Source organism: Paramisgurnus dabryanus, chromosome 11 (assembly GCF_030506205.2).
Source record: "Paramisgurnus dabryanus chromosome 11, PD_genome_1.1, whole genome shotgun sequence".
Classification (NCBI taxonomy): domain Eukaryota; kingdom Metazoa; phylum Chordata; class Actinopteri; order Cypriniformes; family Cobitidae; genus Paramisgurnus; species Paramisgurnus dabryanus.
The window spans coordinates 22,412,848-22,438,141 of NC_133347.1; the positions used below are offsets into that span (position 1 = coordinate 22,412,848).

General features: G+C 36.9%; 4 protein-coding genes across 7 annotated transcripts; 3 read left to right on the forward strand and 1 right to left on the reverse strand.

The window, feature by feature from the left end:
- The first annotated feature begins 939 nt into the window (after positions 1–939).
- unc119b (unc-119 lipid binding chaperone B) lies at positions 940–5,282 on the forward strand. The gene is made up of 5 exons (XM_065260085.2): positions 940–1,266; positions 1,720–1,833; positions 2,269–2,377; positions 2,487–2,659; positions 2,846–5,282. The coding sequence occupies exons 1-5, from the start codon at positions 1,041–1,043 to the stop codon at positions 2,956–2,958; spliced, it is 735 nt and encodes a 244-aa protein (XP_065116157.2). The 5' UTR covers positions 940–1,040; the 3' UTR covers positions 2,959–5,282.
- A 744-nt stretch (positions 5,283–6,026) lies between these two features.
- On the forward strand, positions 6,027–13,121 carry LOC135729636 (uncharacterized). Of its 3 annotated transcripts, none has more exons than XM_065247441.2 (9): positions 6,027–6,509; positions 6,682–6,751; positions 6,842–6,940; positions 8,000–8,116; positions 8,784–8,900; positions 9,031–9,126; positions 9,210–9,326; positions 11,003–11,495; positions 11,574–13,121. In XM_065247441.2, the coding sequence occupies exons 2-9, from the start codon at positions 6,720–6,722 to the stop codon at positions 12,012–12,014; spliced, it is 1,512 nt and encodes a 503-aa protein (XP_065103513.1). In that variant the 5' UTR covers positions 6,027–6,509; positions 6,682–6,719; the 3' UTR covers positions 12,015–13,121. The 3 variants fall into 3 exon arrangements, with proteins under 3 accessions (XP_065103513.1, XP_065103512.1, XP_065103511.1); XM_065247440.2 differs by having other exon boundaries at positions 6,033–6,509; positions 6,603–6,751; XM_065247439.2 differs by having other exon boundaries at positions 6,034–6,509; positions 6,600–6,751; positions 11,574–13,120.
- A 159-nt stretch (positions 13,122–13,280) lies between these two features.
- Positions 13,281–15,249, forward strand: c11h12orf43 (chromosome 11 C12orf43 homolog). 2 transcript variants are annotated; one of them, XM_073816247.1, is made up of 6 exons: positions 13,281–13,625; positions 13,745–13,775; positions 13,904–13,997; positions 14,118–14,200; positions 14,517–14,607; positions 14,710–15,249. In XM_073816247.1, the coding sequence occupies exons 1-6, from the start codon at positions 13,617–13,619 to the stop codon at positions 15,047–15,049; spliced, it is 648 nt and encodes a 215-aa protein (XP_073672348.1). In that variant the 5' UTR covers positions 13,281–13,616; the 3' UTR covers positions 15,050–15,249. The 2 variants fall into 2 exon arrangements, with proteins under 2 accessions (XP_073672348.1, XP_065103514.1); XM_065247442.2 differs by having other exon boundaries at positions 13,287–13,625; positions 13,899–13,997.
- Positions 15,250–15,296: 47 nt separating this feature from the next.
- Positions 15,297–24,800, reverse strand: hnf1a (HNF1 homeobox a). The gene is made up of 11 exons (XM_065247438.2): positions 22,643–24,800; positions 22,142–22,488; positions 19,347–19,546; positions 19,074–19,254; positions 18,798–19,000; positions 18,493–18,644; positions 18,247–18,388; positions 17,997–18,167; positions 17,671–17,786; positions 16,219–16,297; positions 15,297–16,122 (listed from the first exon to the last, which is right to left on the reverse strand). Exons 2-11 carry the CDS (start codon positions 22,435–22,437, stop codon positions 15,992–15,994), a joined length of 1,671 nt encoding a protein of 556 aa, XP_065103510.1. The 5' UTR covers positions 22,438–22,488; positions 22,643–24,800; the 3' UTR covers positions 15,297–15,991.
- Between the last annotated feature and the right edge of the window lie 494 nt (positions 24,801–25,294).

The following is a 25,294-nucleotide window of genomic DNA, read 5'->3' on the forward strand; positions in this document are numbered from 1 at the left end:
AGCTACCCAGTGGGTTGTGATTTGCTGAAATTAACCATATTTGGAATATGAGCTCCCAAAAAACATTACTACAGTCTTTCTTTGTGCACATGGTTGCAGACACTTTTTAGAGCTTAATATAATTTTGCCATGATTTTTGGTGTAAGCTTGCCAATGCCCCCCACCCCAAGAACACCTGAAAGCCCCCCTCTTAAAAATCTAGCTTCCAGCGTCCCATGATGCCCTGCGGAGAAATATAAATCGAACAGCTTTTAACACTACAAAGACCAAGGAAAACATGAAATCACTTCATATGACCCCTTTAACATGTTGAGAACTTTGCGTTAACAGTGGAACGATGTAATTTAAAATTATTTTTTATTTTATTCATTTACATCCTCCACAATCAATTTACAAAAAGTAAAAAAGTCCCTCAAAATCAGAGCTTTCTTGATTTGTTGATGTAATTTCCACTGAAACAGGAAGTTGGGGGTGGGCATATTGAGTGTCTCCTCCCCTTTAATAATACCCAATCAAGTTTTTTTACCTCAGAGATTAAAATCTGCTGAGAAGCTGAAATGCAGAATCATGATGTTATAAAAATATTAATCCATATATTTTCTAAATATCAATTGTCAATGATTTTGAGACACTAAAGCAAACATACTAATAGGCAAAAAATGGGACTTTTTTTACTTTGTTGCGAGCTTAGCGTTGACAGACGCTAATGAGTGAAACAATCGTAGTTTAATTAATTGTAATATATTTCCCTTACAATTAATCAATTTACATTTTTTTTACATTTAATAAAAGCTACTACATACGTTATTCTGTTCAATAATAAAACTGCCCATGAAAACGAACAAAAGATGCTGTGTAAAATAAACATGGAAATTATGGTAACCATAGCAACTTTCAAACGCGTTCAGCCAATCAGAGTCCAGTGTTTTCCGCGTATGTTCTCCATAGTGACGCGCTACGCCATCTTGCATTCAGCGAGCGTCGAGCTCAATAGAGACGCTGTTTGCGCTTTGCCCAACATCAAGTGAAATTTTGTAGAGATGAGTAGTCACAGTTCTCGCAACGAAACTGCAGCCGCCGCGGTAAACGGCTCGGATTCAACCGCAGCGGCTGCCCGAGATCGGAAGACGGGAGGCGGCGTTCTGAAAAGGCTTAAATCGAGACGAAATCAAGTGGAGCGACGGCCTGTAACGGAGGACGAGCTGCGCGCGCTGGAGAGAGACATCACTCCGGATGAAGTTTTGGGACTCCGCGCAGTCACTCGCGGTACAAGATTTGACAATATTGAGTGCTTGTGTTAACTTAAGACTTACTTTATGTAGTAACAGGTGCTGTTAAACTTTGAGCTCAATTGCATGTTCTTGCTAAAAAAGTAAAATACAAATTCTAATGGTTTCAGTTACAAACACCAATATGAGCAATCAGATGTTGCCAGTACCAGTAAAATCATTTCAACATTGCTTAATGTAGGCTGTTACCTCAGTAGAATTTAACTTCATGGTGGTCATTTGATTTCCGTTTGCCAGATAACATCCCATGATGACCCACAGTTTCCGTTAAAACTAACAATTCCCATTATAACTATTAAATCCATTCGAATTTCTGTGATGGTTTTGGATGTTTCTTTGAAGCAGGGGTTTGTGTAGTATTAACTCATTCTTTATACTGTGTGACTTCATAAAAGTAACATAAATTAATTTTGTCATTTACACTTAACAGATTATCTGTGTAAACCAGAGGACAATATCTATAACATTGACTTCACGCGCTTCAAGATCAGAGACTTGGAGACGGGCACAGTGCTTTTTGAGATTGCCAAACCGCCACATTGCGGTATGATTCATTTTTTTGTTGTTGAGTTGAACAAATACATGACTTTCAGGCAATAGTTCATTGACCACCATTTCGTAGTACTTTTAACATGAGTAAAATGCATGAGAGGAACTGAAATGCCCTTGTATAACATTGAATGTATGTTAAAGAGATAGTTCACCCAAAAATGGAAATTCTGTCATCATTTACTCACTCTCATGTTGTTACAAACCTCTATAAATGTCTTTGTTCTGATGATCATTAAGGAAGATATTTTGAGGAATGGTCGTAATCAAAAAGTTTGTGAGCCCCATTCACTTCCATAGTAGTATTTTTTCTACTATGAAAGTCAATGGGGCTCACAAATGGTTTAGTTACAAACATTCCTCAAAATATCTTCCATCAACCAGTTGCATTGTTTGCTCATATGTGTTGTTCTCCCAATGCTGCATCTAGACCCTGATGAGGAAGATGAGGAAAATGGAGATGCTGACATAAGTGCTGGGCGCTTTGTTCGTTACCAGTTCACTCCGGCATTCCTGAAATTACGCACAGTTGGGGCCACGTAAGTCCCAGATGGCTAAATAAGCAGTTTTTTTGCAATTAAAACAATCAGTGAAGTGATTTGTGGATTAATGTGTCATATTTCCGATCTCATCCTTTCGCACTCTCAGCGTGGAGTTCACAGTTGGAGATCGGCCCGTTAACAACTTCAGAATGATCGAGAGACATTATTTCCAGGAGCGTCTACTGAAAAGCTTTGACTTCGACTTTGGTTTCTGTATCCCAAACAGTCGGAACACTTGCGAGCACATCTACGAGTTCCCCCAAATCCCAGATGACCTCAGTGAGTCTTATAGTCTCTTTAACAAACAACAATATACTCCTTGAAGAACACATACTTCAGAATGCTCTTGCAAATGTTATACAGTATATGGAAATTTGTGAGAACATTTTACTTATTCCTCAAACTGTGTATTCAACTCTTTACAACACTGTTTAACCTCCTGTCCTGTGGTATTTCTTTCTGCAGTTCATTTGATGATTGAACGCCCATACGAGACCAGATCAGATAGCTTCTACTTTGTGGACAACAAGCTCATCATGCACAACAAGGCAGACTACGCTTACAACGGCGGCCAGTAGTGCTATTTCAGCAAGAAATCTGAGAATTGTTTGCTTGGATAATGTTTGCGTGGAATGCACGCACAGAACCACCCCTCACTATCAACAACACGCGGTGATGTCACCAGCATTGTGATCTGACACCAGACCCACCCAACTGGAAATGACCGTCCCTCCGTGATGTTCCTGCATTCCACAGACAACGTGTGCAGCTTGTGGATTTGGCCAAAAATGGAGCCGTTTTCCTTTATTGTGGAAATGTCCTGTTGTCCAGTCCTAGGCTGATCACAATAGAATTGTTCTCTTATATGTTTTCCTTACTGCACCCGCCCAACTTTTTTTTGTAAGATTTTATAATACTTGGAGTGATGTTACCCACCCACCTAAATCTTGAATATATATTGAGATTGCGTGTTTTTTTTTTTTTTTAAACATTTTATTTTATACTTGCAAAAATTAAGTGTTTGACATACATCTTCACAGCCCACTGTGTGTGATTCTTAAAAAGAGGGTTATTGTCCTAGCTGATAATTTAGCTGACAAACCAGCATTATTGTGGAGTGTGTAAACTCCTGAAGTACCAAAATGAGACCAGGATGTTTTATCCGCAAAAGTCCGCTTCATAGGAAGTGCATTCCTGGGCATTTGATCAGGGTTTTGCTGAAAAGAATGTGAAGACAATACAGTTGATAGATCTAAAGATGCATTGTTTGACAAACCAAACTGACCTTATATGGGGACAAACAATTTGGCCACTTTTGAACCAATTGCTTTATTTTACAAGGTGTTGTTTTTGGTTTTGTCAAACCACAGAGGCCTGTATCTGACAGAAATTGAATTGTGGCAGATGGATTTTGCAGTTGTGTGTTGTTTCGATCTGCAGATGAGGAATGAATATAGACTGTTGTGTTTATAGGATGTCTGTCTTTGACGTATGTGAGGGCTTTTAATGTCAGAGTTGGCTGTTTTCCACTGTGCATACAGAATCCACTTTTCAATAACGTTGGGTTCATGTCACGCACACAGCGGGATGAGATTCCCAAAGTGGTGTCTTTGTACACCTTTCAAGCTAGCTTTGATGTTTATCTTTGATCCAGTTGTACCCGATGTTAAATGGTGGCTGTGATTTGTGATGTGATCAGTGAATTCATTAGGAGTGTTGAATGGGGCTGGCTGAGAAATTATGTATAAAAATTAACCAAGAAACAAACAGTAAAGACCTCTTTAATCAATATTACACTGCATTAGATCAATCAAGTAAATCATCCAGAATTATTGGTATAAATCAGATGCAAAGTAGACATTTACAAACAAGTTAGTTCTCAATTAAGTTGACTTACTCACAAACTTAAGTGTCCTTAGAGACTTTGAGATACACTGAGGCTTAATATCTGTTCACGATGGATCAATCTTTATTAAGTATTTGTAGATTTGTGAAGTTTTTGACTAAAGCCTTACCCAGCAATGCTGTTTGTTTACATTGGTCTGCAGACCATTTGTCTTTTACTGTCTTTAGTGGTAATTTTCTGAACAGCTTTTGGTCCATATATTACCCAATACACACTTTATACAAGATCCCATTTCCAAGCTAAAATCTTTGTTTTTGGCCCCCATATTTTTTTAGCCCTCTCAAATGATCTTAAATACTGAATGAGATGTAATGTAATAAAGCATCTTGTCAAGAAGATTGATTATGAACACTAATAGTATGTATTTATTCATACTAAAGTTTTAGGTATGCTGCTCATGCTTAAGCTCATGCTTAAACCTTATTTGTTGTGTAAAATGTAAACAGAAATACATTGTGTTTTTATTTTTTATTTAACCATTCATCATGTCATACTGTTTCTATTGTTTTAAAAAGCCTGTATCAGGACTGTTACTATAGTTAAATAAGAAAATAACATTTAATAAATTGTATTTATCAATTAGAAATAACAGGGACCAATACAATTATCCTTAATAAAGTTTTTATTGTTGATAAGACACAAACAAAAGAGATTCTTAAGACTGTAACAATTCATCTAAAGTAACTCAGTAGGCCTGGGATGGTTATTTAAGTCAGTGGTTCTCAAAATTTCACAGAATTTATGATAAAGAAATTTATTTTATAAAATAAATGTCATAAACTGGGACCCCCCAGTTTGAGAACCACTGATTTAAGTCATTGGACACTTGAGCATGTCGTCTTAATTTTTTCCAAGGCTCTTCATTTTACTTGATGACTGGTGAAAACAATTTACAAACTGGTTTTTGATCTTGGATTTATAGTAAAATTGTGTTATACCATGTTATATAGGATTTCTGACCATGACAAATAAAACATTTTGTAAATGATAGTTTCACTGGTGACTTAAAATGCAATTTTTTACCAGTAGGTGGCAGCATCGAGTCAAAAGTGATTTCATTGATAGCATAGCGGCCTAGGGTCGGTGTGCTGCAGAGTTTAACTAAAACTTCCCTCAGCACAGCTGCCTAAAAGCAGTTTGCATAAGACTAGCTGGATCAGGTGTGTTTGATAAGGATTGGGGCAAAACTGCAGAGACACCAGGAGCAAAATTGGACACCCCTAATGCTAATGTGATCCCACATTATTTATAAAAAGCCCTAAACAATTGATTTCACTTTAATTCTGAATTATTTAACATCAATCCGAGCAAGCTATAGCCTCTGACACACATTGGCCGTTTCTCAATCGGAAGGCTGCAGCCTCCGGAGGTCGCATTTGCAGGTTGCATACGTCATCAATATTGTCTTATTTCAAAATACGAACAATTATAAAGTTGACTATTATTCTTAGTTAATCGTAAACTGTTGTAATATGCTTATGACTTATGAACGAATTTAATGCTTAGTTAACTTAAAAAAAACAAGCTCGATGACGTATGCAGCCTTCATATGTGACCTCCGGAGGCTGCAGCCTTCGGATTGAGAAATGGCCATTGCCGCATGCATATTTTGTGAGCTAGGAATATTAAAATTCTGTAAATAACGTACAAATAGGATCCTTTTGCCAAATGGATGATTGATGATTTTAACAATTATTGATATAATTAGTGACCTCTGCATTTGACCCATAGTGAGTAGTGAAAACACACACTGCAAGTCGTGAACACATACAACCGGAGAAGTGGGCAGCTATCCCAGCGCCGGGGAGCAATTTAGGGTTAGGGGCACCACAGTTGCAACCTGACGGGAGCCTCGAACTCTCGGGTTACATAAGCCCTGCTACAACTTCTGAAAATGAAATGATAGTGAAATGACGGTTAATTAATTCAATAATTATGTCAAACAAAACAATGTAGAAAATACATTTAAAAAACTACAATTTAACGTCTGTTGCAGTTTTTAATATAAAATAATCACAGTCAAGTCTTCTGCTTCTCTTATTTTTTTTGTAATCAAATATACACGACTTTGCTATACCAATATTATCAATAATTATATGCGTACTTGACAGGCTTGTCACTTTCACTTTAGCTACTTCCACCTGGACGCTTTTCTTAATTCAGGAAGTGATGAGCAAATGAGAGAAATACATTGCGGCTGTCTATTTCACAGAAAACAGTAACGTAAGTGCATTGATATTTGCAGCATACAGTGATATTAGGTATATTCATAATAACGTTTGTAAGACCTTTTTACGTTCTCCTTTTTTTTAGAAGTTTACAATAGCAAACAAAACCAAAGTTTCGATTTCACCATCAATTCCAAACGCACAATTTGCACGTTGTGTGTTTCTAGCACAGTTCTGGTAAAATCTTTCACCTTTATCGGACACGATGAGTCTTGAAGAACAGCAGGATTCCAAAAGGTGCAAAACTAACGTTACTGTACATATATGTTCTTGAATTAGTGTCGATGCAAAACACGTCATTTAATCCCAAATCATTTATCCTCTAAGCGATTTTAAGAGAAAAAGACCAGAGTCGCCTGTTGCCGCAATCACGAGCTATGAAGACGCAGATCTTAAAGAACAAAGTGGTGGATATGCAAATAAAAGGTAAATACTTATTTATTTTTTTTAATAATGTTTAGACTCCATCATAAAGTTTGCACAGCATGTTTCTTCACCAGTAAAATAGTCTACTTTGCATTTGCATGTGTTCTTTCCTGATATCTATTTGTTTAAAATATTGTAAAGTTAAACATATTTTATAAATGCTACATTTCCTTGTATGTGTCAAGCTACTACTCGCAGTAACTCGTTTGTTCTACAACCTGCTTTATTTAGGGTGTGGTAACCCAATTTCCACATGCAGTCTCTACTATTACCAATACACTGTTTAAAGATCATGTATGAGTACAACCTCTAAAAAATACCAGTAAATAACCTGAAGCTATAGATGGATGGTAGGCCTACGTGTAAACACAGAAAAAAGAAATCCGTTTAGTAAATCCAATGCAATGCAGACCATTTGCATCCTGAAAAATGCAATCACTTCGGGTTGGAAAAAGAGCCACAGGAGAGCAGCCACCTGATCCCTGCTCTCCTAAACCAGCTGCATGAGCTTTAAAAGAAATAATTTTCCCAAGAAAAGAAAATTAGCCCATAATTTACTCACCTTAATGCCTAGGTATATGACTAAGTGTCAGTAAGATAATATTTGGCAAATGATAACCAATCACCACACTTGCGAGAGGGTACGATTTTTTGTTTTGATAATGGATAGGCTTTAAAAACCGGGTACTATTTAATGCCATTACGAATATTATATTTATATGGCCATTTTTTTCAAGATTCATTCAAGTCTCAGATGTGCCTAGATTGTGTCTATGAAGTTTCAGCGCAAGTGCTCTATCTTAGTGTCTAGCACTGAAGCTTCACATCTGCTTAAGCCCTTGCCTACCTGATGCACCCTTCATTTTTGAAGTACGCCTGTGTTTCCAGTAGTTTCTTCTGGCTACTTTAGTTTTCCACAAAGTAGACTTTAAAATTGCCAGTGTGAATGGGTCTATTTGTTATCCTTAGGCCTGAAATGTTGGGATAGGCTCCAGAACCCCACAACTCTGCATAATAAGTAACAAATTGATGTTTAAGATGGTATTTTCCCCCTTACAGAGTAAAGACAGAGAGAGCAGCTTCTCCTACACCCAGCTGTCCATCTGTAAGGTCAGATTTTTCAATGGATCTACCAAAGAACTTCCAAGGAGGAGAGATGTTTCCTTTAGATCTAAGGTAAATTTAAAACATAAACATTTTGCTTCTACTATTTAAATTGTCCTTGTAATTTTACACTGTTATTATGCACTGTATAGACTAAGAAAGCAAACCAGAGATTTCATGATTTTATAAAATTATTATTTTTAGACCTTTTTTATCAGTACATTTAATTGGTACATTCCCCTCACAGTTTGTAAATTTATCTCTCAAAGGTAAATATACCTGTCAATCAAGTCCCTGTGTCATTGTTTACAAACAAGGGTGTCAAAATGCCATGTTGTCAATATACAGTAACATGAGTATTACAGGTATTAGTATTTCATGATGTAAACTATATGGCCAGAAAATTTCACAAGGCTGCACTTTTTCTGTATGGCCTATTTCAATTTCAACAGTACAAATTTAAACAATACTGTGGGACACTGACTGCAAGAGACTGGGCAGGATTCACATTTACACTTTTACTCTTGATCAGTAGTATTTAAAGAAAATTTGCCTTCAAACTTTTTGATCTGTTGCTCTGACCTATTAAAAGTCATTCCACAGACACTATTGAATCTGTAATTTTATGTTGTATAACATTTAAGAGATCTTACATGTAAAAGGTTATTATATTCAATCATGTTTTAATGTTTTTTTACCACAATGGTTTAAAAACTATAATATTTTTTTTTCTTCACAGAAAAAAGTTTGAAAGACCAGCTTCTCCTACCCCTAGCTATTTGTCTTTAAGGACAGATTGGTCAATGGATTTACCTGGCAACTTCATAAGAAGAGAAGGGTTTCATTTAAATACAAGGTGCAAATATTCTCAATTGTGTTTTTTTATTTGAATACAATAGGTTGAACTAAATTAATTTATACAAAGCAGGATCAATACTTGTTTAATTGATTGCCAAAACTGTTTATAATTGTTTGTATTCTTTCAGGATTGAGGAAACAAATGAAAAATCGCCTATCTCAGAGACAAGTAACAACCCAGGAGACACTGCACATTATTCAAGAGGCAACACATGCATGCTAAAGTAAGAAGTTCATCTATACTTATGAACAAATATGTTTATCCCAATTGTAAAGTTATGTTTGAGGTAATAATTTCTCTTCACAGAGTAGACTCCGAGAGAGCTCCTTCTCCTACACTCACCTCTGTATCTGAATGGACAAATTGTTTAGTTGAACAACCAACCCACTTCAAAGCTGAATCAACTTTCCACTTGGATTCAAGGTTATTTTATCTTCATGTTTTCAAATGTCAACAAAGGTGTGACATATATAAGGAAAACTTGACAACCGGCTGTGGAATTATTAGAAAATAATGCACACCAAAGGTGGTAATTTGCTGTTAAAATGAGCAAATCAAATATTTCAAATCAATATTTAAAGAGCACCTATTTCATTGCTACAAAACAACATAATTTTGTGTATTTGGTATAATACAATGTGTTTTGTGTGGTTTATGGAAAAAAACACATTATTTTCCATAAACCGTACATTTTTGTATTTCCCTCTCTTCCTGAAATGCACAGATCTGGTACAAAACTCACTGATTTGAAAAGTGCTGTGACTATGATTGGCCAGCTAATCTGTACATTGTGATTGGAATACCTCTGACATCAGCTGGAAATGTGATGCTCCTTACCATATTTGAAAGATTCGCGCACAATGCATTGCTAACAGGAGTTAACTTACAGGCTGTGAGTCCGAAGCGGGAGAAATTATGAGAATGTCGGTCTTTACTACATCACCAATCCCAGGAAATTAACTGTTGCCTACAATCCGTGTGTTTGTTGTAGTCCAAGAAAAGAGATTTACGTTGGAAATGGTTTACTTTAGGATATGTACCTTTTGCATGTTGTTAACATGTACTAATACACAATGTAAAAAAGTGAATCGGACAATAGGTGCCCTTTAATGTTCCTTATCTTACTTATGAGGTAAATAGCCATATAATAATAAGTGGGATAATATACAGGCAGCAAGTTGTTATTGTGAAATAATAATTAACCGTCCTGATCACAATATGTTTGTGATAACAACCTGCCTATACAATATTCCTTACTTATAGACCTTTTGCATGTTTGCAAACAGAGATGACACAAAAGAAACAAAAAGAGGGAACAGACTTTGACAGAACACCAGACATCTTCTCTAATTAATTTCTATTCTAATAATTAATAGATTTCCAAATGATTTCACCACTCCAGTCTGTCCGTTTAAGCGCTTATTGCAACCATAAACACCTTTGTTTATCTTCAAATTGTGTCTTTGATGACAGTATACTATGAATGTCATCTTTTTTTGGCATTCCTATTCTGACACTCAGCAGCACAACAAATTTTCTTGTGAGTTATATTGTTCGTTTCACTCGTGTCTTATTCATTTCCACTGTTTTTCTGCTACCACACTGCGCGCGCAGGTTGCAGTGGCATAACTGTGACATCTACTTGCAAAAGGTCTATTTATAGGACATATATGCCACCTTGGATGTGCATTATTTTCGAATAATCCAGCGGTCCATCATCAATTATTCCTTACTTTAAATATACGCAACAAAGCAAATCTATTAAAATTTTTAGTACCATTTTGGAACCTCTGGATTCCTTAAAAGAAAATCTCAGGATGTTTTACAACATATTTTTTGTATTGCTTTTGTTGATAAAAGAGTCCAATTAAAATGTTTAAAGAAACAGTTAATGATTGAACACGAGTGATTTTGTTTTTATTTACTGTTTTAATGGCGGAGTGCATGATCTCTTGAAATCACCTAAACAAACACGTCCCTACCACAATAGAATCTAGACCTTCTTTTGATAGACCCGCCCCACACATATGCAACATATATAAGCGTTAACATTTCCCATTCACATTTTTTTTAATTCACTTTCATTTTGTAATTTCTAGACTGTTGACGGAGAATCATTTAAAATGTCCAATATGCAAATCTATGTTGAAGGATCCAGTCTCCATTCAATGTGGACACAATTACTGCAGAAATTGTATTAATACATTCTGGGACAGCTGTACAGAAGATTATCTCTGTCCAGAGTGTGGAAGAGGGTCCAAAATACGCCCAGTGCTAAACACAAACACAGCACTGGCCGAGGTGGTTAAAAACCTACAGCAGGCTGCCTTCAGTCCAGCCCTCCCACCACGTTCTTATGCTGGGCCTGAAGATGTAGCCTGTGATTTCTGCTCTGAGCGGAGACTGAAAGCAGTGAAGTCTTGTTTAACCTGTGATGTGTCCCTCTGTGAGACTCACATCAAGGATCATTATACAGTACCAGCATTACAGAAACACACACTATCTGATTTGACTGGAGCCATGGAGAAAAAAATGTCCCAGCAGAACCTGCCAGTAGACAATAGCTTGAGCAGCATTATCTCTGAACAGCAGGTATGCCAGTTATTATACAGAAATATAATTTTTGTTTCTTAAACAGAAAAAAGTATTAATTTATTTTTCATTTTGTAGGAGGAGACAGACAGGAGCATCTCAGAGTCTGTGTTAAATACCTCAATGGCAAATGATGCTGCAGGAATCTCCACAGCTGACATAGAAGTTAAAAAAGACATTGATGCTGCAAATCTTGCAGTTATGTACTCCACGCTACAGCAAGAAGTTCTGGGGCTTAAAAAAAGCTTTTCAGAATTCAAGGAAAATAACACTAAAAAGGATAAATTTTATTTTGAGGATGAAGAGGATTATGAAGAGGACAATGATAAATCTGAGGGGTATGAAGATGATGAAGAGTCCTACAAAGATGACTATGATGCTGATGATAATGATGAAAAGGAAGACAGTTATGAAGAAAACATCGCTGATCTTTATGATGATGATGATTATGAGGATAACTTGACCGAATCAGATGAGTCCGGTGATGAAGATGAATACGATAAAGATGACTACTATTAAGATGAAAAATTTGCCAATCAAGTTAAAATATACCAAAATATGTTTTACTCCATATTAACTTTTTTTTACAAAGCCCCCTCTCGTATTTACATTTAGCTGACGCCTTTATCCAAAGCGACTTACAATTGATATATATGTCATAGGTTGCACGCCTCTGGAGCAACTAGGGGTTTAGTATCTTGCTCAGGGACACAATGGTGTGTCACAGTGGATTCGAACCCGGGTCTCTCACACCAAAGGCGAATGTCTTATCCACTGTGCCATCACCATCATCACCACATCATTTTTTCAAAAATTGTCACAACTTTGTTTCATTAATGCAATTATTGAGGTACAGAAATATTTAATAATAGTAAACCTACCTTAAAAAGTACATTATACAGCCATTAATCTATTTTTGTAAATTATATTTATGTATAGTTGTAAAATTTACTGAAATCATATTTAAAATATCAACTGGATAAACATTAGTTCAGAAAACAGTTTGAAATGTTACCATTATTCTCTTATAACCACCAAGGAGAAAATCTTTTTAATCTGACATTAAAGCAGTGCTGATTTGTTTGGAGACCAAATTCCCAGTTTACTGATAACCATAACTGAAATACAATGTAGTGAATACAACAAGAAGACAGAGTTCATGTCATTTTTGGGTAACTATTTCTTCCTCTCCTTCCTAATCTATAAGGCATCAGCTCCCTAAATTAATCCCTTATTTTACAGTTTAACATTTATAACGAATGCCTACATTATTATCTGTATTACAATTACATTACGTTTGCTTTCCCTCTGGTAGCGGGAACTACAGTGATTTCCTCCAGGGGGAACTGTACCTCAACAACAAAATTAATTACGTCAGGTTGACACTAGGTGGCAAACCACGACAACATGAGTCTGTAAATGTTACATTTTTTTACACACTTACTATGGGACAGAACTAGCCTAAAATAGTTTATGGTTAACGTTTACCTTTATGTATATTACTGTCTGCATCTCTTATTTTAAGGTATTATTGTTAGCCTTTACGATGCTGTTTATGTACTTCACCTTGTTCAGTATCAGAAAGAGTTTTGTTTCTTTAATAAAGTGTCATGCATGGGAATTTTCTTTCGTTATTGAAGCTAGTGTTCATATTAATATATTTTGTGGATATACACACATAATTATGCTATTGTAAACCAGAGTTTTCCTGACGTTTGTATTTTTTTATCTCCAGTACTGTAGGGGTCAGCAAAGAACACAATACGTGATAGAGCAACGTATGTTTACTTCTCGTTACTTGCTACATGTGGAAGTCGTTCGCGTGTTATAAGTGCACATTTAAAGCGGTAAACTTATAATGTGGTAAAGTGCAACAGTATTCAAAAAGTATCACGTCAGATATGCAGCGCTGTTTGAATGATTGCTGTTCGCTGTTGTTACAAAGGTGAAAACGCAACCAACATCATATTTGCATGCCTCGTACGGTAGTTGTTTAAACTCAAGCTTCTTCTGGCCGAGAGAAATAACCTTGGACAATGTCTGAAAGCAGCAGTGAAGAGGAAAACTCTGAAAGATTGAAAGAGGCCGTGTGGAGCTTTAAGCCGCAGGATATCAAAATCAATGGGGAAGGTACTATTTCTAACCCTTACCTGCCACCCTCGGATGCCAATAACGTTACGAGTTTGTAATAAATGTTACGTTACTAATAATAACAGTTACATCTCGGGTCTTGTTTTTACTACACACAGTTAAAGACAGCAATGGCAGGCAAAGTTATAGGTGAGTTGGCTTTTTTAATTTTTGAATCAACAATTATTGTTTCATTTTTATGCTTTCAATACTTTCAGATTGGATTTTGTGGTTATGTTGTTGTGAATAAACGAATTCAACCTGTTTACACAGAGCAGAAGTTTCAAAACATGAGCATGATGGCAATGAGCTCGGGACAACTCCAGAATTCAGATCCCATGTGGCGAAAAAATTAGGAGTGATTTTGGATGGGTAAGACAAATGAAGTTTTTGTCTGAGAGTTCTGACATGTTATGATTTGTGTGCTTGTTTGCCAGTTCAACCTTTCATCATCATCATCATCTCTCTTTTTTCCTTACATACACACACTAGGTCTATTTCAGAGGTATTTTCTGAAACTGATGCTGTGAAATCTAGTAACTCTAAAAAGAGAGAGGAGGAAGAGGATGAAGAAGGTGAGTTTCTTATATTTCTTTATTTTTCTGTGTCAATGTTACCCTACAGTATCACTCAAATTATAATGCATATTTAAGCAATAAGGTACAAAATGCTTTGCAGTGTTGTGAATATAGCCATGGCTGAAAGGCTTATTGTTATGTGTGTCTTATTGCTTTTAGAAAGACATTAACCACATAATGAAATTATTGAGGACACAAATCTTCATTTAAATATTTTTATATAATAAGTATATAAAAGCTTTTTATTTTATTAGTTTTATTATATTAGATTTATTAGACTATATATGTATACATATTTAAACTATTTTCTAAGGTTTCCGTCTCTTCTCCACGTCTGCTTCTGGAAAATGGATGGAGCAATCACCTCCTCCACCTCCTAAAAGGAGACCAATTCCCAGCTCTAGGTGAGCTTGACTTTTACTTATAGTAGTATTGTACATGCACACAATTGATTTACTACATTAAAAAATTCTCTCTCTCTCTCACACACACACTCTTTCCTGCAGTGATAGCGACAGTGAGATGGAAATGAGGCTTCGAGAAGCCGCTGTGTCTGTTTCAGACCTGCTCTCCCCTTCATTACAACCCCTTTCAGAGAAAACGGAAAAGAAAAGTGGAGAGACGGAAGAAGGACCGGAAGATGATGACACTATAGACACAACACCAAAGAAAATGAAGAAAAAGAAGAAGAAAAGAAAAAAATCCACAGAGGCAAGTGAAAAAGTGATTGGTGTTTCTGATGAAGAAGCAGATGTTCAGCAAACTGTTGTAGAGGATTTACCAAAGAAGAAGAAGAAGAAGAAAAAAAAAAGGACAACATTGGGAGAAGCAAAAAATGTTGTATAAAAGACTGAATATTCTGTGTTCAATCAGAAGTTGTTTTACTAGGTTACATCTTTGAGATATTTTCTCATTTTCGACTGGATTTTGTTTGATAATAATCAGTAACGAACAAAGAACACTTGCTCTTACCAAAAACAAAATATTGCTGTTTTCACGTTACAACCCCGCTATACTCAATAAAATTGATGTTATTTTACAAAAAACCTTTATTAATTTATTTAGATAATAATAACATTTAGAAAATTAGGAATTACATTTACATTGTTCTGTTTTTAAAATGTATACAAATTTCACATTTTGAATTCTTACCTTTATAATTTTATACATTGTATCGATGGCGACCCATAACTTCTTTTTCAAGTTTACACGATGCAAAGTTCCTCACAACATGTATGTGGCAAGTCTTGCGTGTGGCTCGTCATTTCAAAATGTGTTCTGCACGTCATGTAAACTTATGCACATCACGCATGATGTCAAAATAAGGGCCTGCTGCAGACGTTTTGAAGGGGTTTATGATAAAAGGCAAGTATTTTGACATGACACATGATGCACATGGTTCACATATTTTTAAATGACAAGCAACACACTTGACCAACACCCATTTTGAATTCACGCCCCTCAGAAGAGAAGTCACCGGCCGCCACTGCTTTGTATGTAATTATGTACTTATTTACACCACACCTTATTGTCTCATTCTAAATCAAACAAGACATTTATGTCCTTGAAACAAATTCACAACTGAAGTCACAAATCTAGGCAGTGAGTACCAATATGGCAGGTTGGATTTTCAGAAGGACTGGGGCCTTCAGTCATATTAATTAAGATCTTTGCTCTCGTATGCATTTTAAATGTTTATACTTCTCATTTATATGGCCAGTATTTCATTCATCTCTTGTAATCTCAACAGTTTTCTTTGTTTGGTGGGATCTTCTTTAGTAGCTGCAGTTATTGTTCACTTGACACCATCTGTCCCGGGATGTAAGGCTCTATGTCACTTGGTGAAGTGGAGAGCAAGTGAGTAGAATGGGTTTCGCTAGTCTGGGTCTGAGAGTATAGCTCCAAACTGCTTGAAGACACTGTCAATTTGAGATCCATAGATGATGAAATCAGAATAAACAAGGCTTTTTATTTCAGTATAATCTTATTAAGGTAGTGCAGGTTCGCTTGTATACCTGGCTCTGGTGAAGTGGACTGCAGGTGTAAGGACTCCTCTTGATTATCATCGTGACCTTCGGGATCCGAGGTGAAAATCTGATAGAGAGGTAAAGAGTATATTGTATTTCTTGTGGGGTGAAGACAGGTGTTGCCTAGAATATGTATGTGAAGTTTCAGCTCAAAATACTCCAATTTGTTATGGCATGTACAAAATGTCCCCATTTGGCTGGGAACAAGCAAACACTGTTTTCATGTCTGTACCTTTAAATGCAAATGAGCTACTTCTTCTCCCTCCCTTACCAACAGACAGTGAGCCCTTTCAGTTAAATAGATCTGATTCCTGTGAATACAGTCTGACACAAAAGTATCTTTAGCTACATTAGCACTACAATGTGCTAACAAACGCATTTAGAAAAACCTTTAGTCCGTGGGCGGGGATTTATCAGTGTGACATCACATTAACAAGAGACTCAAAACGGCACATCTAATGGGACTGCTTTGGTTTAATGGAGATTAAAAAAAGAAGGCATGATTTTTTTTCAGTTTAGGGTTGTTGTGTTCACACAATGCCTACACAAATGTTTGTCCAAACACCTTGTAAAAGTGAATTTTGCATAGTATTTGTAATGAGTTCCTGCACGTTTGAAGTCAGAGTTGAATTGTTTCTCAATTCCAAGAACGCAAAGAACGGACTTGCATTCTCGCGGAGATCGGTCTTGCCAGGCGACCTTGGAAGAACAAACTCAGAAGGTCGCGAGAACACAGAACGCACTTGTGAGAATTGAGATGTGTGCGAACTTCCTGCTGGTCACCTGACCTCCGCCATTGTTTTGCCGCAATGACTTCTGGGGTGTAACGCGATTTCAGCGTGCAACGCCCTGTCCCGAATGGCACACTCCGGACTTGTGGTCCTCCTCAGAGTCCACACTTTCGTGACATCACGTAGTACAGACTTTAGGGACCCTTGATGCGAGTCCACGTGGGTTCACCGGAGTCGTATTTTGGGACACACTCGAGCATCACACCGGAAATAGGTAGAGAAGTTGCCCGTCAGTGTGAACTCCTCCCTTCCATCGTCTGATTGGTCTGATTGCCCTTTCGCAAGGACTTCTGGGTTGGCAAAGTGCACGAAGCCTGCTGCAGTGCGGGCTTCGCTGAAGACCGCATCAAGGGGGCAAAGGAGGCGCTGATGAGCACACTTCAAAGCGTAAAAATGAAAGATGGGACACCCTACGGACTCGTAGACTAAGCGAGAACGCGCAATTTAAGGCCACGAGACCGAAAGTCCACATGAACTGCATTCGATGCATCATCAATATCAAGAAAACATCCGGGTATTTTCATGCGTCCTCTGTACTTGTGTTCTTGAGAAGAAGTTATTGAACTTCGGCGGTTAATGATGACGTGGAGCGAGAACACGAGGACGCAAGATCGAATATTGAGAAACAGCCAGAATGTTTGGGTCATACCTGCCGAACAGCTGTGAGGTTAGTCAGCGTCCCAATGCTGTTACCCTCTGCGATGACCATTGCCTGGGACAGTAGGTTAGAGGAGGAGTAAGAGCTCAGATCTGCTTTGCTGTACACTGAAACAATATAAAAAAACATAATTTTATTCAACTCCACTTTATTTAAAGGAATAATTATTTTTTTTTGTTCTTACAAAGTAATTTTACAATACCAAGATATTGTGTGTAGTTGTCCAGCATTGTTATGCCAGTTATGTATAATGTATATCTAAGGTCTTCCTTTTTATGTAAATCTATAAAAAGAAACATCTATTAAAAAATACTTACTGTGACATGGCAATTGGGCCATTGTTGTCATGAACGAGCTTGGACCAAAGTGACTCTGAAGCTGCTGTTGAGGTGAGCTGTGAAGCTGCTGCTGAAAAGAGATTGGCTGAAGGGTGGTAAAGCCACCACCCACATTGTTGATGACTGTTTGTGGTTGAGAGGACGTCAAGCCTACAGTAAAATACATATATTAACCATCAATTACTAGTGTTTGTTAATAGTCCAGACCACTATCGACACTAAATTATACCTATGAGAAGTGAAGAGTCTCCCAGACTCATAACACTGGGCAAGGAGGCCATGATTAGCCCTTGAGGGTGAGCGGATGATCCTGACAGTCCGTGAAGGGAAGTGAGAGTACTGACAGGAGGTAAGGAACCACCGCCGGATACCTAACAAAGGAAACAAAAACTGGAGGCTTATTTCTTTTCTGTACATTGACTGTCAAATCAAACTGCAAGTCCTGCTCTGAGGTCTTGTGATTTTTTTTTCTTACCGGTTTATGATGGTGTGTGTCCAGGAGTGTATGACTAGGTTCTAACTGGACTGGACTGGATACAAGGCGACTACTACCAGTCCTGTCTTCCCCAGTGGAGGTTCTCACTGAGCCCAAACTCTCACACACCACTGACTGGCTGTACTTCAGACCTTAGGAGTGTCAACAACAGAGGTAAATGGATCAAACTCATGACTGGGAGGAAGGTAATGAAAATGACATTTGATTCTTTAGGTGCTACTGACATAAAATCAGTACGAAAAGGGTATGTTGATTTGTGTGAGCCTGAATGATATCACCGTTACCTGGTGAAGGACTTGATGATAGTGTCTGACTGCTGGAGAGTGCTGAGTGGGTACTGTACGGCACGTCTAGTGCCAGTTTGTGACGAAAAGCCTCCTCTTTGCGCCGATTGGCAAACCAATTATATACACGAACCTCTGTGACCAGATTAGAGCCCAGGCCAGCCAGCTGAGAGGGAGAAACGCCTCTCTGTAGACACTCTGCTCTAAAACACACAAAAATGCAATGGATATAGTGTTACACATGCAGAAGCTTTGATTCTCAAGTCTTCAGTTTACCTGTTGCACTCCTCCACCAATGCCTCCCTCTCCTCTTTACTGGGGTTCTTTTGTCGTTCATAAGCCTGGAATAGGATTTGCTGAGAGGCGGGGCCCCATTTAAAACGATTCCTCCGCCCTTTTCGTCCATCCTCCCCAGATTCCTCTCCGGACATAACACCTCGAGTAGCATTGGTGAATTCTGGAATAATTAATATGTTAAAACAAATGGATGTGAATGTGCATTTTGATCTTAAAGCCTACTTGTAAACCAAAAATAAGAGTCATACTCACGCTGGCTAATCTCTGCCTGTTTCTTGACATACCAGCTATATAAAGAGGCACGTTTTTGATTTTTCATGGGTGTGCCTTTGTTGAGGTGCTGGGAGAGATGGGATTGGTTGAGCCCGGTGGATTCTACCACTTCTCTTTGCGGGAGGTTGTGCTGCTGCATGTATGTTTTTACCATTTTAGCTACATGCCATGGATCCTCTCTACAATACACAAAGACTTCATTATTTACAATCAGAGTAGGGATCGACCGATATGGATTTTCATTTTTATTTTTGTTTCATCGGCCTTAGCCGATGACCGATACAGGCTGCCGATTTTCATGAGCCAAATTTGGAGCTATGAAAATCATGAAAAACGCTGACGCTGGCTGGCAACTTAAAAAAAAAAACGCTGGCAGTGAAAGAGTTAAAAGTATCAATTTAAAAAAGGAACATTTATTGAACTTAAAAAAAACTTTATTTAACAAATAGTAAAAACAGGAGATGGTGCTATGGAACCATCTTTCGATGTTGTAATGGAAAGGTTGGTTGTTTTTAGTCACATGACCTGCAATCGCTTGCGGCTTCCAGCACTCTGTAAATAATGCTGGAAAAAAATCTGCGAACACGGCAGCCACTTATCGGCCGATGCCGATACACATAAAACACGCAAATATTGGCTCAATATATCGGCTGTAAAATGTATATTTCTATGCTGAAGTGCAGTAACATGGTCATTAAAGCGTAACTAAACCCCTGGTCAGAGCCTGACTCCACCCACTGGCAATATTTAAAAAATTCAAGAAAAGTGGGCAGATCCCAAGGAGATAGAGGGGACGAACTTAGTGTGTAGTGAGATTGTAACAAGGGTGTGGTGAGCTTGAACCTGCTTACATCACGAGTCATTTTTTGGACCCAACAGTCAATAGGAAAATTCAACTGCAGTAGCCACCGTTTAACCTGAAGAGGGCAGCACTCAGACGTTTTTACACCATATATTGTAGAATTGAAACGCTTTATATCCAAATGTCAAAAAACTTACTAAAATCAATGAACAGCACTAATAAAGCCCCATTCTTACAGATCATTAACAAAAAAAAGTTGGTTTAAGGTTTAGTTACGCTTTAAGAAAACTAAGTTATAGCATAATAGTATTAATAGAGGTTTAGTCTTGCATGCAATATGGTATTGTGCATACGGGTACCACCAGCTTTTCTGTTTTAGCAAACTGTAATGACCAACCATGTTTATTTTTTGCTTTCTTTATTAAGATACAAACAGAAAGTACAGTAAATATGCACACAAAATAAGAAAAAAATGTCTGCATCTGGTAAAAGTCAGTGTTTGGTGTAAGCGGATTTTAAAACAAAAGTATTTGATGAACTTACAATACATGCTGAGAACATTCAGTTAATATATCTCATTTTGACAGAGATGCCGTTTAGAGGCGTTTGCATCTGAGCTCCTCAATAAAAAATTAGGGTTTTATAATATTTAGGTTTAAGAGAGCCTACAGCTCATGTGTAAGAGGAGGTCCCACTAAATACTTGACTCTTTAGCTTATAATTTTATTGTTTTATATACATACATACATATATATATATATATATATATATATATATATATATATATATATATATATATATATATATATATATATATATATATATATATATATATATATATATATATATATATATATATATATATATATATATATATACAAACCTTCTGTATTTTCCAGTTGCATTATAATAAGGAGAATGAGAAATAATTATATGGTCACTATACCACTGCAACCACCTATTTAAAAGTGTGATGGTGGCCTAAGACCTTTGCACAGTATTGTATAATAAAACACACATAGACAGTAAAAGTTTGAAACCTTATTTCAATGAAAGTAAATAAGATTTAGGTAGAATTAAATTTCTATTATATCTTTTGAAATTTAATAATGACATGCAAGCAATAACATTTAAACATGCAATTGCATATAGGTTAAAATCTTTAAAATGTAATACATAATTCGTTCTGTTACCAAAGATTGACCCTCCATGTAATTCGTAATAGTAAAATCTAAACAAATAAACAATTGTCAAGAAAATGTATAAAATAGTTTTAAAAGAGACCTGTTGGATAAAAGGAAGAAGGTAGAGAGGGTGCAATGTTTACACTTTCAGATAAGGCTAGAGACAAAGGGCCAAAGTCCAGTGAAACAGATTGCAAATAGCCCTCATGAACGCACACAGACTCACAAACACACAAACATTCCTAAAAGAACTGTATTTCATCTAGACAAATCTCTCACAAACAAAGCAGCTCATATAAATTGCATCATGTGCTATATCACGAGTCATTCTTTATCTCTTAACTGCCTTTGAAAGCAAATCTACCCTCTTAACAGTGCTATCTTTACAATATCACTACAGTCAAATGTACACACACACACGCACACAAAGATACAGATGGACACTGTGTCACTCTGTTAATTTTAACCAGTCGATGTAGTTCATTTATTAAAAAGATAGAAATGGACTGAGAATAATGAATAGGGTGGGTAATTAGTAACTAGAAAAGGTGGAACCTCCTTTATATTCACCCCATCAGTTTGGAAACGGAGCACTAGAGGAGAGGAAGCTGCCGAACATGAATAAGGGAGAAAAGACATGGACTGAGGCTGAAAAAAACAAGATAGTCATGACATGGGAGATCAGAAAGACACCTGAGCTGTCTAGAGAAGAAGATTTTTATTGGAATAATGGCATTTTAAGCATATCAATCTTACTAGATGTTAATATTGGATGAAGTTTGACTTACTGCAACAACTGGTCCACTTCAGCTCTCTGTCTCGCTGCCTCCTCCGGTGGAAGTCTCTCCAGCTCGCGGAAGATGGGGGGAGGATTGTCCATCTCACCTTCCTCTGAGCTCTCCCCATCGGCCCGGTCTGTCCTCTCCACACCGCCCGAAGCTCTCTCACTCTCAAGATCTCCCATGGCTTGGATCAGCAACTCCTTCGAAAGCCCCGAGCCCAGTAGAGACCATACCAGCTGCTCCTGCAAGGCCGACAGGCGACCTCTTCGTTCTCCAGCCTTCCTCTCCTCGCCTCCCTCCATCTTATGTTTTGTAATTTCTTACCAGATGTCTGTCTTTTATGGTTTGTAGATCTTGGAGAAAGCGAGGATATGAAAAGTATACGAATCACAAGCTTTGTCTGGGTCGTTGAAGCGATCGCACACACTAACTTCAGTGTGCAAACAGAAGTGGCGTACACACACACACACACAAGCCAAAACAACACTGCAGTCGTTCTAAGTTTACCTGCGTCTCGCTCCGAGCTCAGTGGTCTCTCCTTTAGATCATGAGTTTATTTCGAAGCCTTTTCAGTTTCTTGATCTTCTCTTTCATATTTTCCAGTTTTGTACTTTGTCTAGACACCTGTTGCCCTTTTAATTTGAAAATATATTTTTTCCAACTTGCTGTCACTGTCATCCCCTCCTCCTTCACCTTCTCTCTCTTTCTCTGCCGTTCTTCTGCTGAACTTTGGCCTCAGCCCATGTTAGGGCAAAGTGTAGAGTCTAACCATTTTGTGAAAATAACAACCCCATCTCACAGCAAATTTGTTTTAATTCGTATGAATTAACCATGTGGCTTATTCGTATGATAAAATGATGAAATAGTACGATTTGCTAATCAAACGAAACCCCACTCTCGTTTGAAAAAGTTCTCACTCTTTCGTACGACAGTGAAAATTTTGTACAATATCAAACGAATAAGCCACATGGTTAATTCGTACAAATTTGAACAAATTTATCATGAGATAGGGTTGGAAAATAAACATTATAAACCCACATTCTTATCTTATTGAAGTCCTTGTTAGGGGCTGCTGTTTACATTAACAAGCAAAAAAAGTGAAAAAACATGAAACAAGGCTTTTTTAAAATCTGCTTATTGTTTTTTAAAATCTGTTTGCTCCATTAAATATGACCACATAATGATTTTACAATAGTAAAGTAATAACTGTGATACGAATATAGGTTTATTGTCACTGTCCCCTGGATTATGAAAGTAATGTGAATCATAACTAATAAAAACTGTGCTTAAAATTAGTTAGTCTCTATGGGGCGGTTCCCAGACGAAAATGCATGTTTGAGCTGTTTTAACTATAAACAGATTGTATTAAAATAATAAATATTACACAATTTAATCTGCACAACAGCAATGTTTTTGTAATGTATTGTGCAAAAGTTTTAGGCCACCACTAGTTTTTTTTAGCAACGTTTTAATGACCATCGCCCACTTTATTAAAATGCAAACAGGAAATACAGTAAATATATACACAAAATTTAAAAAAGAAAAATGTTTAGTACAAAATGGCTTCTCTGGCAAAAGCCAGTATAGCGTGACGGTCCCTATCTTGGCGCTAAACACATTGGGGCGGATTCAGGATTATGCAGTGTTGGGGAAAGTTACTTTTAAAAGTAATGCATTACAATATCAAGTTACTCCCAAAAAAAGAAACTAATTGCGTTACTTGTCATAGAAAACAATGCTTACGTTACTTTTTAATTACTTTTGCGTTACTTTTTTTTGGCTGAGGCTTGATCTCTTTCAGGCCTTTCAGGTGTTTTTTATGACTGAAAAGTTCTGCATTCAGAAATTGTATATTTTATCACTAAAATGTCGAGCTCTGGCCTGCCATCTCAGTTTCTGACTCAAACTGTTCCCACACAGGCCTGTACGCATAGAGTGCATAATGTGACTACGTTTAAAAGTTAATTAAACTAAAAAGTAACTTGCATTACTTTTTTGAAAAAGTAACTCAAATATTTATGTGTACATTTAAAAAATAATGTGTTACTTTATTCGTTACTTCAGAAAAGTTATTTTTTTACGTAATGCCTGTTACTTGTAATGCATTACCCCCAACACTGGGATTATGTAGTTATATCAGGGCATTTATGTAGTTTTTACACAAAAAATTATACTGGTATGAATCTTGAGACAAAACAATGGAACTGATATACAGTATGATAAGATATTTCAGTGTAAGATGTTTTTAAAATAAAGCAGCTCAAACATGCAGTTTAGTCTGGGTCTATAGGATAAGCCCTGTATGGGAAACCTTCCCTTTGGGGAACTTAGTTGAACTCTGAGTCATTAAATTCGGTTTTAAATTAGGGTTTCATTGCATTTAAACTCTAAATGGCTGGGTTATTTTTATGCCATGTTGGGTAAATATTGGACAGAACACATAGCTGGGTTAAAACTGACATGTGTTTTGTCCAATATTTACCCAGCATGGGTCAAAAATAACCCAGCCATTTTTACAGTGCTGAAAGAGACTGCAGGTTCCTGTTATTGTTCACTTGTAAGGGTAGCTTCCACTAAAATACTTGACACTTTATCTTATCTTTTTATTCTGTATTATTTTTAATACTGTGTACAATGTCCCATATTTTGTAGTTGTATTCTAATAAAGAGACTGAGAAAAAATGATAATTTTTCTAATGATGGCATGGTGGCAAGATTTAAACACAGTACTGTATTTATTTCTAAAATAACTCAGGCCTAGTGGTAGCCTAATCTAAAACCTGTCCATGAGAACACCTTTATGAGTATATCGGACCCTATGAGTATTATTTATAGATAAATATTGTAAAAATGAGCGTCTCTTTTATCATAAACGTTTTTGACGCATGTACAGCAGGCACTTATTATTATTTGAAAAAACGAGCAACACACATGACACTCCGAACACTTATTTTGAATTTGCGCCGCTCGGAAGAGCTAGTTCTACTAAAATAAATGTAAGAGCTGTCCAAACTGAAAACAAATCGCACTGACATATCTTAAAATACATCAGTGCCCTTTGTTTTGCCTCAAAATGCACACCAGATATGTTTTTAGTAAAGCATGTTTGTTCAAACTAGTTATATTTCCTAATTAAACTAAGGCCTAGTCCTGGCTTAA